Here is a 14,611-nt window from a genome sequence, read left to right as displayed (position 1 = left end):
AAAAACGTAATTTTAACAAGAGTAAGTTAAACTACTTTTTATTTTATTTTATTTTTTTTAATGTAAAAGTTACGGGAGGCCACAGAGGATATCTGCACAACCTTTATACAAGCATCTCAAGGTCCTGAGCTTGGTGTGGGCTGACATCTGCAGCAATGATCCAGGCTTTTTTGAGGCAGGGGGCACTTCAGCACACCCTGAGCTCTTTGCGAGCAATATTGGAGAAAGGGTTGAACCTACATATGCAGAAGTAGTGACATATTCCTGGTCACTGTGTCATCCCACAGACAGTGTTGTTCTGCTGGCTCATGGCACAGCCACAACACTCCCTACCACAGGCCACATAGGTGGCTCCATCCCAAAGGTAAAACTGCACTTGGCACTGCAAAAAATTCTGTCACTTTGCCATTAAAGAGTATCACTGATGTCCTGGTGAAACACTACAATGCACTGGATGTTAAATGTGCACATGAGAATTGGGTTCAGTTACTATTAGATTACCAGATCACGCACTGTTTTTCAATGTATATATATAAATTGTGATGAGAAAGGGTGAATTTTACTAGGGTCTGGAGCTTCTTGGAGTGTCCTGACATTTGTTCAGACCACCAATAACTTCTACTTGTCCAAAGACTTTGCATCACTGCTTTTCTCCGTTTCCATTCAGATAAAGACAGCCACATGGACAGCTAGGACAACAGAAAGCCCACCAGCTTCCTAGTGGACCTAACTGATACCTACATAAAAACATACAATTTTTTTCAATAGTCAGAATCACAGGCTTACTTAACTCTTGCCTGAGAGATGCCTGTTTAGTTTTGAAAATGAGCTTAGTTCTTGATACAAAACAGCTTCAAAACAGAAGTCATCTGGCTTCTCCTGTTGGATTAATTTTCAGTCTCTGTTTAATACATAAGAATGACCACTTTCCTTATTTCACTTACTGTGAACAAGTGAATTCTTGATTTTTTTTTAGTATTTAGGAATATTTGCACTTCACATTTGAGACTATTATAACACCTGTAGTTCTGATAACTAGTCAAAGTTCTGATAATAGTCAAAGTTCTGATAGTTTTGAGACTGACATTTCAAAGCAATTAAATTATAAGGTTGCAGTTATTAAAAATATATTTGAAAGGCCATAAAATTCACCTCAGGCTTGGAAACCTGTGCTCTAAACCTACCTCAACACCATCATTTGTTTGTTCAGCAGTTTAATCTCAGCCTCTATAAAATTGTGGTGCCAAGCAATATTGTAAGTGTTCATGGCACTGAGAGAGACATAAAAACAGACTTTCTGCCCTCATTTTCAAAACAGACTACTGATCCATCTTTTCTCCTATAAATATAGCTCTATCTCCAGCTGAGGGGCGGCCTGCAGCTCCCTCATGAGGGGAGCGGAGGGGCAGGCGCTGAGCTCTGCTCTCTGGGGACAGCGACAGGACCTGAGGGAATGGCATGGAGCTGGGACAGGGGAGGGTCAGGCTGGGTGTGAGGGAAAGGTTCTGCACCCAGAGGTGGTCGGGCACTGGGACAGGCTGCCCAGGGATGTGGTCATGGACCAGGCCTGTCAGAGCTCATGAAGCACTGGGACAACGCTCTCACACAGTCTGGTTTTGGGGTGGTCCTGTGTGAAGCCAGGAATTAGACTTGATGATCCTTGTGCGTGCCTTCCAACTTGGGATATTCTCTGATTCTATGATCTGCATATACTTACTGGCAATCTGAGCAAACCTCCAAAACTCCTTTTCCAATAAGAATATTTGGGTATAACCTAAGCTACATTCAACAACACACTACATACTTTATCCACAAGAAGATGTGCTCCTTATCTTTTGTCTGACTGCTCTCTAATGTAGCATATTCCTGTCCATGACTATACTTAATTGTTAACAGCTGCACTTCAACCCTCTCCTGAATGCAGACTATATTCAGACATGAAAGATTTTCCTTAACATATAGTTTCTGATACAGAGCTGATGAGGGCATGAAGTTGTTTGTGGATCTTCAAAAAAAAAATAAACGTAATGTTGGTAAATATCTGTTTTCCATGAGAATTCTCAGTTTATTGGTTTTCAATAATATGTAAAAAATAACTAGATAACTATATTTTTAAATAACCCTTATTTTTACCAAAGTTATCTGGGGTAGCTAGAAGGCCAAAACCAATTTATTTGCTCAACTAAATTATAACAACATCCTATATGCTAACTTGCTATCACATAATCTGGTGCAAACTTCATGAAGTTTAATTCCGAGGTCTGCTGTTTTTCATTCCAGTGGTAGAGGTAACTGCACTTTGTGGAAGAGCACTTGAAAATGCAACTTGAATGTAATCTGATGTTCAGAAAATGAAAGCCAAATCCAACTCCGTCTATACTCACTTTAAACCAGCTTGTAAGAGTATAGAAAGAAAGTGGTGCAGACAAAGAAAAGCAATAGGAAAGAATAGTCTCCCACCTTTGCACTGGAAGTGGTGAGTCGGCGTTGTGAGCAGCAGCCTGTCCACCATGGTGTCGGGCCCACTGCAGCGCGCTATTCCCGGCTCTTTGTACCCTGCTTTCACCCACTCAGAAAGCCAGCGGAGGTTGCAATCACAGTGCAAAGGGTTAGTACCTAGTGCCCTAGTAGTATGTAAAAAAATTAACATCAGTTATTTTGGCTTGCAAGCAAAGATAACATCCCTGAATCTCATTAAGGCACATTTTACTCTCATATAGGAAAGCTTTATTTCAAATTGTGGGAAAAAAAATCTTCTGAATATTCAGAAAGTCTTCTAGAATTATCTCCTCCAGTATTCCTGCTCCTTTTCTTCCCATCATTAGTAACAGAGGTTTCATAAATACCTAACAACCAAGCATTTGTGCTTCAGGAATGTCAACAGACATGCATTGCTTTCATTAAATAAAAGAAACCAACCTGGAAAATTCAAGTCTTTGGCCATGGTGAGCATATTCTAACAGCGAATTGTGTTATTTAGTTTGGATCTGATGAGTCACGTTAATGTTGCCTCACTGGATAAATCATGCACTAAAAGTATATCCTTATTTCCAAAACTGCAACCTGGTATAAAGTTTGTTTATGGCTTTGAAAACATATTTGAAGGTTAACCCATCTCTTGAATGAGGTCACATGGTTGAAGTAGATGTGTTCAAATAGCGTAATAATAATTCACCTGACTTTTTCATTATTAATGCAGATCTATCTGGGAAACAAACAAACAAACAAAAAAACTTTTTACTCTAAGTTTAGGTGCCATCTTGACTCTTTCTTTTTCCTCATTAAAAAGTGTCTTTTTAGGCAATGATTCAATCATAGACAAAGCTCGGACTTCAGAAAAGTAAGTCTATAAACAATTAACTTTTGGAAGTGTAAAGATGCTGGATGTCAGTATTTATTTTGCTGAAAGTAAATGTAAGGCTTTAACTGTGCAACACCTCAACTGCAGTGGGAAGGAAATTAACCAAATAGTTACAGATAGGGAAGAGATCACTACATTTGTTAAAAACTATTTTTAAGATGGTATTTTAAACTCAATCTTCTTTCAAATAAAAATATCAGACAGGATATTGCAATAGAAATCTCAGTAAATTTGTTGATACATTTCTATTGGAGTGACTAATGAACCCACTGTGCCCTAGACAGATTCATAATGAGGGTTCATAGGTTCAAATCCCGTCTAGAGCTCATTCATCAAAATTATATGTGTATGGCAGCACAGCATTAAAAAAATCCATCCATTCCTTCTGTAAATCCATTGCTAACAATAGAAAACTATTCAGTTGACTTTTTAACCCTGTAACTGTGATCAACCGGCTCACTTGTCCAAGGTCAAACAAAATGCAGCAGTGAATTTTGGACCCAGAAATTAACTTTAGCATCAAGCAATTGTAATACATAAAATGGGAGTGGGAGGACAACGGAAGGCCAGTTACCCATGTTAATTAATCTTCATAAAGTACATTGGAAATGAAGATGCCCCACAGTCACTAGAAATGATTACCGATGACACTGTTGTATAACTACAGAAATTATAACACATATCTCTGTATCTTTTTTTTTTTTTTTTCCCTTCTCCTGCCATCCCCCCATTTCTAGGAACTATTGTGAATTCTTGTGTTCTCATTCATGTGCTCTAACATATTCTATTTCTTTGCCCATTATAGCAAACTATTTTGAGAAGGTACAAATACCTTCTGCTATAATGAAATACAACCAACAACATTTCCAAAACATGCTGCAGATATTTCTGTTAAGCCTTTTTTTTTAAAAAAAGAAATTAATGTATTTTTTAGGTAACTCTTAGAATAAGGACAATTAAACTGATCAGGTACAGCCAGACAATATATTTACAATGTAAAGGAAATTCAGTATCTTCTCCTAAGCTTTAAACAATGCTGGAAAAAGTGATTAAAGTATATAGATGTCAGTTTTGTTCCTCCAAATGCAAGCCATTTTAAATCTGTTATAAAAGACTTGACTAAAAACAGTTGTTTTGTCTATACTAGAAACATCTTTCTTTGCAATTCTGGTAGTTCATTTGACCCCTCTAAATTGTACTGCAGCAGAAGGCTGATCATACTGCTCAGCACCTTGGTAGTCAGCTTCCTCCAGTCCTAATATCTATCTTACCCGTAGCCACGCGGAGCCTGTAAATTCAACAGAAAGTTTTGTTCCCCCGAGTTATGAGTTTGATGAGTAGCAACCTCTTGTACCATTTTCAAATTTACTTAAAACACATGCTTTCTTATCAAAGATCTATGTATTAGGGCAACACAAGATTAATTTATTTTCAATTATGTATGACTGTGTTTGAATCAGCCCAGCTTTTTCTGGCTTGTGAAGAGCTTAAAAACTAGCAAGATCATTGTGTTTGCTAAAAGTTTCAGATGATCATGCTGTATCCTCTTTAAGAAACTGGAGACCACAACTGTACTGTAAAATTCAATTGTTCAGCATTGCAAATTACACCCCAGACAGGTCTTATTTATTTTATGGATCCTATTTATTACTGTTCATTTGAGCTTTGTGTATTTTACATTTCTGGCAGCACATACATCTAAACAGATAGACTGCAGTGACTGTATTGGGCCAAAGGGGTTTTTATCACTCCCTAAGGTGAACAGTTTACCCAGCAAAATTGTGTCTGCACTTCATTTAAAGTGAACCCCGAGGAAAATCCAAACAAATGGGGCATGATATGTTTATCTCTTGTGTTCTAAAAATATCCTCAGAAGCCAGATTCCCAGTATGGAAGGTGCACTTCCAAAAGGAGATACAGGACTTCAGCTCTGTCAGAGTTTCACTCCAAAACAGAACAGAAAATATGTTCAGACACGTGTTCCAGAGAGCATGTTTAAGGTTGCAAAGACAGAAACAGAGATATAAAAGCTATGTTAAATGTGCATATGCACACACATACATTTTTATGTCTTGATATATGTATACACCATAATCAACTCATATGCATGAGGGCAGCATTACAGCAGAATATCCATATACACTTGTGAAACTAATCATATCACAAAACAACCAAGACATACACAACCTCTTGATTACTTAAGGACAGTAACCAAGAAACATGGCATACAAAATTACTTTTCCTTTACATCTATTGTCTTATAATGTGCAGTATCACACATTATTTCAGTGAACAAGGATATTCTGTTCACTATTTTGGCACTAACAGACTGTGTTTTGTAAAAATTGCAGCTATTTGTCTTTAAAGTTCTTTCATCAATTGCATTGCATTTAAAAAATTGCATTTATCCTGGACCCAATATGACAGTCATTTCTTGAAATAAGTGAAACTTTTAATAATTTTTTTAAAAATTATGAAGAATTAATACTGCGGTATATCCGATTTCGCTATGATTGAAAATACATAGTCTGAAGCAGCAATTCATCAAGTTCATATACTGACAACATTTCTGTATGAAAAACATATGACACTTATTAAGCACAGAATTCACATTTGCTTAATATTTGTTCTTTGTGGGAGGTTTCCTGTCTCCCTCTCACACCATAACACACTCTGCATTTCACATAGACAATGCTGAAAGAAAGCATTAAACACAAAGTGCTCAGAAGAGGAAACCATCACATTTGCTCATTTGGTTTTCCTTAAGAAAATATTTTGGTAACTAATAACAACAGGTTCTAGTATTTAGTTTATTTCCTTTGAACTGTGAATATCCACAGCAGAATATGGAAAGTAAGCAGAAAAAACAGAAGAGATATACAATCTTAAATTTGCAGTAATCTGTACTGTTTTATAATTCTGAAACTGATGAACCAGACAGAAGTACTTACAGATGGGACAGGGATACCAGGTCGTTGAATGAACCTTCGGGAACACTGGAAATATCATTTCCATGGAGCGTCCTAGAAGAGGGGGGAAGTAGGAAGGTATCAAACCATGGTATTGCCAGCTGCTCAGAAGTGAGGGAATTAGTGCTGAAGAATGATATTTAATTTTCCTTCTTTGTGAGTTTCTACAAGCTTCACAACTCACAAACTTCCATGCTACTTCTAGATGTTGACATTTAAAATAATGATACAATCAGAACTGTTGGTGACTAATGTTTTAAATTAAAAAGGTGACATACTATTTATGCTATTAAAAGTGTATTGATGACAAGCAGACCCTCACATACAGACCTGTAATTCTTTTACAGAATCCCATTAGCTGAAAACACAAAGAAAACAGAAGAAGGAAAATAAGAAATGTGAGAGTTAAATTAAATATTGACTTCAGAGAGACCCTAGGAGAGAGCAAGGGTCCATGAAGGCAAATATATCTGCACTTTGACATTGCAGTTTTCCATTCTTACAGTAGGAAATAACTCTTTGTGTGGTATTTTACAAATCTGTTTGATAAATAAATTTCTGTTACCAGTGAAAATACTTGTTTTAGGGTATTGTTAACAACATACAGCAGCAAATGAGTGTGATGGTCTGCAGGAGGGGAGATGATGAGGTGTCAACTACATAAAAACTATCTAAAAAGTGCACCAGAGAAGATATACAATTGCGTAATTTTTTATTTTTAATAAAAATAAAATAAACTATTCATCTGCAGCATCCTCTGCCTCACTGGATAACTATCTAGCAAAATATGGCATGGAGAAAAATATTTATGTAACTTTTCTAGTTTCTGTGTCACTGCCTGCTAGCTTAATACTTCACACAGTAACAGATAGAAAGAACTCTTTAAGAGTCAATTCTGTTGGACCCCACTAACCCCTTCTCAAACAAAAGGTCATAGAGAAGTTGTAAAGGAAAAGGATATAATTTAGTGTTATTTTGTTTTGCACTTCTCCCCTGAGCTGCTTCAGTTATATAAGAATCCTGTAGTGTTTATGTCCACTTTCCCAGGTCCATCAAGTACTGTAAGGGCTCTAGATGGGGCAGAGGAGGTGCAAAACAGAAGCCCACTGTGTATTGGGTTTGTAGCAGCAATTTTGCTTGAGTCATTTATTTTCTAATTCACCTGGTGACTTATGGAACAAAGCAATCTCATCTTTTTGAGTTTTGTGACCGTTAAAGGTGCTTGAAATGGTGAAAAAGTCAAATATCTGGGCGGATGGAAATACAAAACAGCCCCAAATGAAAGTAAAAGCATCTCTTTTTCCATCCTTTCTCCACCCTAACACCACTCTCAGCCTCACCAGGATCTCTGTGATGCCTTATACTTCTTACGAATTTAACTTTTACACAGTGCCTTACACCAAGAAACACACAACGAGGAAAACCAAGGTCCCCAAGGGTCCCCAAGGCCCCTTATCCTGTATCCTGGAAGCCAGGGATCTGCTGTGGGGCTGCGAGATATGTGAGCATAAGCAATGTTACCATGATCAAGTTTCCCAGTGTCTTATGGCAGGTACAGTTTCTATCTTACTATAAAGCAAAATTCTTCTACAGAGTATGAGACACCAAAAACTACAGCAGAACTGTCCTGATGGGATTGTTCTTACAGTTCTTGTCACTGTAAACCAAAAACTTCCCTTTGTACCATCCAGACTCTGATATTTTCTTTTGAGCATACCTAAGTTTGGGCTATTAATGTTTGTCATGTATAAGGAAGGATGGATCTTCAAGTGATTAATCCAAACACAAACAGGAAGGATGTGAAGTCCCACACGGTAACTCCAGATAAAACACACTGATTCTATACGGAATGACCAACTGACAGGGCCATACCAAAACAGCTGTAAGATAAGGAATGCCTATATTGGTGTCAGGATGCAAGATCATGCCTGATCAAAAAAATTATCAGCAAAATATTCCTTCCTTTAATGAAGTGAACATATTTAAATGAACAGAAACTCAGAATGAGCCTATGAGCTGATATTATAAACTACTTAGAGATGTATGAGATGATTTCTCTTTCAACAGGAAGCAGAACTTGTATTTATCATCATATCAGTTCTCTATTTTGTGAAGGTGTACAATTGCTTTCCTACAGAAAATGTCTTGGAAACTTTTTTCCAAGAGAAACTGAAGAATAACAAAGCGATTCACCTCTAAGAAGGTAAGAAACACCAAAAAAATAAACCCGTATTTAATTAATGACTTCACTACATATCTCAAGCACTGAGATATGTTTCATGGATACAAGTGACTGCATGTTAATGAAAAGATTATGTTAGCAATATCTCCACCCGCGCAACTAAAATTAACTGATAAATGCTAAAAACCAGAAGAGTTACAGTATAAAATGGCAATAGAAGAATTCAGCAGTGCAGTGAAATCTTTTTCCTCTTGGATCAACAATAAGAACACATTTATAACAAAAAACTTTGAAAGCAAGTGCTTGGTTTAACTCTTGAGCATTTGGACAGATAATGCCTACGCATGCTTTATTATCTCCTTCAGGAGCACAACTTCTGGGTATCTCCTTGTCCAAATACTGGTAAACAGCAAGAGGCTGAATTTAAGGTGATGGGGATCTCTGCTTTGAGCCCATAATAGGACATTTGAATTTCTCAAGCAAAAACTTTCTTCCTCATGTATTCCTACTTTTACTTTGTTTTACTTTTTTTTTTTTTTTTTTTTTTTTTTTTTTTTTTTATATACTTTACATATAAAGACATGAACTAAACCTAAATGTTCCCAAGTCCTGCCTCCTAACCTGTTGTCTCCTAACATTAGGTAACTATGAACACAAAGTGGGGGCTTTTCCAGTAAAGATCAATCTTCTCTGTAACGACAGAAACGTGGCTAAAAGCTTGGCTGGGCTTGCAGGATAACTACATAGAGTCATTCTGTGATGCAAACAAAAAGAAAAGAAACTAAGGCAATTAATATTTCTCTTAGGTCAATTCAGTGCACATATAACAACGAAAGTATATTGCAAAAAGTGGTTCCAAGGTGGTGTCTGTATAGTATATGCAGCAGATTTATTATCACACATGTTACTCTGTGTGAGCTCTAAATCACCACTGCACTTCTCTACATAAATGTGAGCTCCTGAACTGCAGTTAAACATCCATTGGTTTTCAGTATAACTAGAATATCCCATGCTAGTAGAATATTCTGTAGCTCATTTAGCAGTTTTTCCATGAATATAACATGGAAATTTCTTTAGTGATCTCATAAAATATTTTTATTTCTAGACTTTCCCTCCTAATTAAATCAGGATGAAATGTCATAAGATGTAACACTGTCACACAATAAAAATAATCTTTAAAATAATCAATTCAGGTCAACCGGAGAGTTCTAACATTTTTAATTACTTTGTCTCAATCTCTGAGCTTTTTAAAACTATATTTAGCTTCTAAAAACACTAGCTTTGAATAAGAAAATCATAATTTTTCATTGCAATATTTTTGGTGGAAAAAACTACTGATATAGACTTTTGCTTGCTGAAAAAAAAAATCTTACAATTTTATGTTGAAATTGCTCCAAAGCACACTTTGGTTGCCATTATGGATAAGCCATGCAAAGATTAAAGGTCTGATTATGTAAACATTGATGTATATTCAGACTTAAACATTTTGACTCAGCCCTTTTCTCAGTTGGGCTTGTGCTGAAGTACAAAAAAAGGGTAAGAGGGTAAGAGACAGAGGAGAGAACCAGATATCTGTCAAAGATCAATTTCATCATACATCTATGATTATTCTGATTTTTAAATGCATATTTATTTTATTTACTGCACAGAGACAAAAAGAAAAGAAAACAGAATTTGGAAGACACGGAAGTTTGTATGAGAAGAGTCTGTTACTTTCAAAGGCAAGCACTGCCAAAGGTAATGAGATATCTATATTCTTTTACTAAAAAAAAAAAAAAATAAAGTGGAAATTGTTTTGCTGATGCTTTCTCTTTTAAATTCTCCTGAGAATATGGAAAATACATAACCGACAATAACAGATTGCATGCTGTCACTCGGAAGCCCATTTTCCCTCTGGAGAATTGATTTTTAATAACAACGTAGATGACATGTGGCAAAAGTTGTAGCTGATACCAGAGTTTTGTGGGCCATAATAAATCAAATCAATCTGGAGGTTTCCAGATGCACAGAGCAGAGAAAGAGATTCCCATTCAGGCTTCATTTCACTCATGCTGCTCTGCACAAGACAGGGAGGGCTTCTCCCTTGAAGAAGGAAGATATTTTCAATTTGATTAACAGATCATTTAATAAAGCCAAAAGATTACAGCTGATACTCAAAATACTGCCCTTTGTTTCTGTACATATGTGGTTCTGCAAGAATAGGAGGAAAAAGAAAAATTGTAGCTATTGGAAAGAGTGAGACAGGGTATATCTACCCTATAATTCAGTGTAGAGAGTCCCAAACTAGCTTTAATCAAGCTATCTTGCATATCAGAAGCAGGCCAGAAGACAGCTCCACATGGAATAATTTATTTGGCCATGAAACCGAATATATTCATCTGTGGCTGAGTTTCAGGACTCATGTAACAGCTCAAATGTGACCATCCTAGTGCACTAGAAATCAGAATCCCAAGCCAAACTTCAAAAAACAAATCCAAATCACGTATCTTCCGTGTTTTTAATAATGAAAACTGAGGGTCTAAATCTGTCTTGTAAGTTAGGAGGTTGAAATGTAGATTATCTATTTTACCACCCATACTGCAGTGTAACAGCTCTGTTGAATAGCATTGCCCTATAGCTTCCACTGTTGCCCATGTTGACAACTGGATTCCACACTTCGGGAGTCAGTACACAATAATCACTGCTCTTTATATTCACAGAAACTTCTGAATGAAAATGACACCTAACTTCTTAAAAAAATAGCAAAAATTAATTTGAAGTTTCAAAGCACTCAGGACATCTTACTCAACTCCTCTGTTCTGGCCACGTGCACCAAGCCAAATAATCTCATCACAGATGAGCTATTTAATGTGTTTGCTCTCAGGTTACCATACAAGTAATGAGTGTCCAAACAACTGCCCATGGGGTCACACATCCACACCAAGAACCAAGCAAAGTGAACTCAGGGTGAGCTTCTGATGGTCAGATGGAGAATGCAGTGAAAATGAGACTGAAGCAGGAGTCATTCTAGCAGATGCCTAAGAAAAGCATGTGGAGAGGGGAGGCTGCTTGCTTCTGAGCGTGCCCACACTCCTGTCACTGTGAGGAGAAATTTCCTTCACAGCATAACGAAATTTAAGATGGGCACGTCAGCATCACTGCTGCCCAGCCAGCCACTGGCTTGGCTTACTCATTGGTTTAGTGTGGGGACTTCTGACTTACCCTGTTCAGACTGAATTCTCTTATAAAAACTTGCCTATAGAAATCTAAGCAAACTGAAAATATTCTAAAGTTCAAGTTTTCGGTAAAGACACGCTCTTGCTGAAGCATCCAATGGAAACTTACACTCTAAAACATGAACAGTTTTCACAGGCAAGAAGTCCTTTCCTGTGGGATACCCAAAATTTTTTCAAGCAGGAGAGAAAGGCCCTATGCAGACTCTTGGAGGCCTGTTTTCTGGTAGTTCTTGTCCCTGAACTATCAAAGAAAAAGTCATTCATCCTGCAAATATATAATTGCTTCTTTTCAAAGTTTAGTGTTCACCTGCTCTAGTCATTACTGGACGTATTGCACCTAAGTACAAGTACATTGAAGCTAATTGTGTGAAAATATTTATGACTACTGAATCAAGCGAAAGCCATCTGCTCATTAAAAACCTCCCTGCCATCAACAGCATTCTAATAAGCTGCAACTCAGCTGCATTGAAAAAGTGGTACTTACAGCACTCGAAGAGACCTGAGCCCATTGAACGCGTGGACTGGAATGCACCGAAGTCTATTGTAACTCAAGATGCTGGTAGAATATGAGAACACAGTTACAACACTATTTTCTTTGATCATTTCACTACTAATTCAACCATGAAGTACCGAAAGCCATACGCTTAAGTAACAAGATATCTACTAACTGTTTAACACCTAAGATAGTGTCTGAAAAGCAATTAAGACTCATCAGAACTTTGGACTACTTACAGTGTTGATAACTGAGTCATGTTGCTGAAGGTATAATTGGCCAATACACTTATGCTGTTGTTGCTCAAATCACTGAAAAAATACACAAAGAAAACATCATTTATATATATGACTTTAGAAAAAAGTCTTTTTTAAAGGCTTCATAATGTCTGCACAGTAAAATGATTGAGGCTATTGAAAAGTCAAATATTATCAATCGATATAATGTTTTCTAACCAGCTCTAAAAAAACTCTAACTGCAAACCACATGAGGTTATTTTCACGAAAATAGGCCTTGGACTTTTCAGCAAGGCAAATTTCCAGTACATAGCTTTTCAAAAAAATGAGTGAATACAAGCAAAAAATTCAGAGAACAAAGGTAAATTAATAGATGAGTGTAAGTATGGGTGAATATTTGCTGTACCAGCTTGCTTTCCAATTTATTTCAGGTATGCCATTTCTGTATGCTCTTCACATGGACTGGAACTACAAAAAGAATGGTCACTGGTATAAACTGAATAAATAAAAGACAGGAAAGGCATTTATTTACTTTGGTTCATCTAGAAATAAAAGATATTTCTTTTTTTTTTTTCTTTTTAAATTTCAAAAGAGTCTTTTAGGCTCAAACAGAACTTTTTACTTTGTTGTTGCTCTCCCTTGAAAAATAAAATTAGAGGTTTTTTCAAAAAATCCCTTTTATTTAAAATTGAGGATTCCAGTTTTCTCCTGCATATATATATATTTTTTTTCTTTTCTTTTCTTTTTTTTTTTTTAACCTGTTGTTGTTCTGCCCATTCAACTTGAGCATCTACAGCTGATTCAAAGAGCATTTGAAAATTTCTGCTAAACATTTCAGCCAAGAAATTTCACTCTGGTGTATTTCAGGGAGCAATTTACTGAACAGAGTCTAGCTGTCTTTGTAAGTATGACTGCTCATAGCAGAAACAGCTATGCAAATTTTCATTACCTTAGCATTATAAATGCTGCCTCAACTAGAACAAATTAACGCTGTCTCCTCTGTTAATGACCTTTACAGTGTTGTACAGATAAATCTGCCAAGTGAAACAGTAGCACCCTGAATGAGAGGTTAGTCCTCTCACAGATGCTGGAAGCTCCTGCAGAGGAAGTGTTTTTGGTGCTCTTAGTCACCTCACTCTTTCTCCACTGTTTAGGAACACTACTGGCAGCAGTGGCTACTATGAAATTCTTTCCAAATTCAAATTACAGAAGGTTTTTGTTTTGTGTGGTGACTTTTTCCCCAAATACTAATTATTTATGTTCCTCCTACAACACAGTGTAGAAAAAGTCATCTAATTTTCTTGGCATTGAAACCATGTGTTTCTTACATCAGAGTCAGGTGCTTGAAGGTAGAGAGCCCCTTCGGCACAGCAGTCAAATGGTTTCCTTCCAGGTATCTGAAAAAAAGCACATTTGACAATTACATAAACATGTTAACAAGAACTCCTGTCACTCAATCTGCATCATGAAGAAAATACAAATTAAATTCAGTCACTAAGGAAATTGTCTTTGATTCATTGCTTTGAAACTGCAAGAGTTTGTCCTTTGTAAATGAATTATCCCACATGCAAAGCGTGACAGTAGCTTACTGATGGTTTTGTTCAAGACTTGGAAGTGAATAAAAAAATCTCTGGCCTACAGCAAAGGGTGACCACCAACATTCGGTTCTTCTAAGACTGCAGCTGAAGAAGTAAGGAGAGAAGCACTTGTAGGGGTTGTTTCCCTTACTTGAAGTTACCTTTAACAAGTTTCTCAAGAACATAGACTGCTGACCAAAACTATTGAAAAAGGTTTTGTCTTGTGCCCGTAAATCCCTTGTACAGCCAGAAGGAGCTGTACTGTAGGTCTCTGTGCTGTAAGAAGTTTCACTTATTCCAGTGTCAACACAAACATCATGGCTTTGATGCCACATTTATTACAGCAGTTCCTACCCTGGCATATACACCCTCCTCACCTTGCCTTTTCAAAGTACACTGGTACAGGAGGAAAACTTGAGACAAATTGAAGATGAAAGACCATGTTTTTTTTTTTTTTTTGAATAAAGGCTTCTCCCAGAAGAACTAAGTGAACTTAATAAAAGCTTGTGTTTCCAGGATGGCAGTACTTTGAGGCACCATTATACGTGTCTCTGTTCAGACACGTGCACAGTAGGGCT

General features: G+C 36.8%; 1 protein-coding gene across 3 annotated transcripts in view; it reads right to left on the bottom strand.

Moving 5' to 3' along the window:
- SLIT3 (slit guidance ligand 3) overlaps positions 1 to 14,611 on the bottom strand; it is a 515,559-nt gene that overhangs the window by 80,010 nt on the left and 420,938 nt on the right. For all 3 annotated transcript variants that reach the window (XM_084535767.1, XM_084535765.1, XM_084535766.1), the window contains 5 exons: positions 13,785 to 13,853; positions 12,460 to 12,531; positions 12,212 to 12,283; positions 6,313 to 6,384; positions 2,461 to 2,624 (listed from right to left, as the gene is read on the bottom strand). In XM_084535767.1, the coding sequence (XP_084391893.1) occupies positions 2,461 to 2,624; positions 6,313 to 6,384; positions 12,212 to 12,283; positions 12,460 to 12,531; positions 13,785 to 13,853 (449 nt within the window). The remainder of the gene's footprint in view (positions 1 to 2,460; positions 2,625 to 6,312; positions 6,385 to 12,211; positions 12,284 to 12,459; positions 12,532 to 13,784; positions 13,854 to 14,611) is intronic.

The sequence above is a fragment of the Aythya ferina genome (assembly GCF_964211825.1).
Source record: "Aythya ferina genome assembly, chromosome: 14".
Taxonomy (NCBI): Eukaryota; Metazoa; Chordata; class Aves; order Anseriformes; family Anatidae; genus Aythya; species Aythya ferina.
This window is presented reverse-complemented; position numbering and strand designations above follow the sequence as displayed.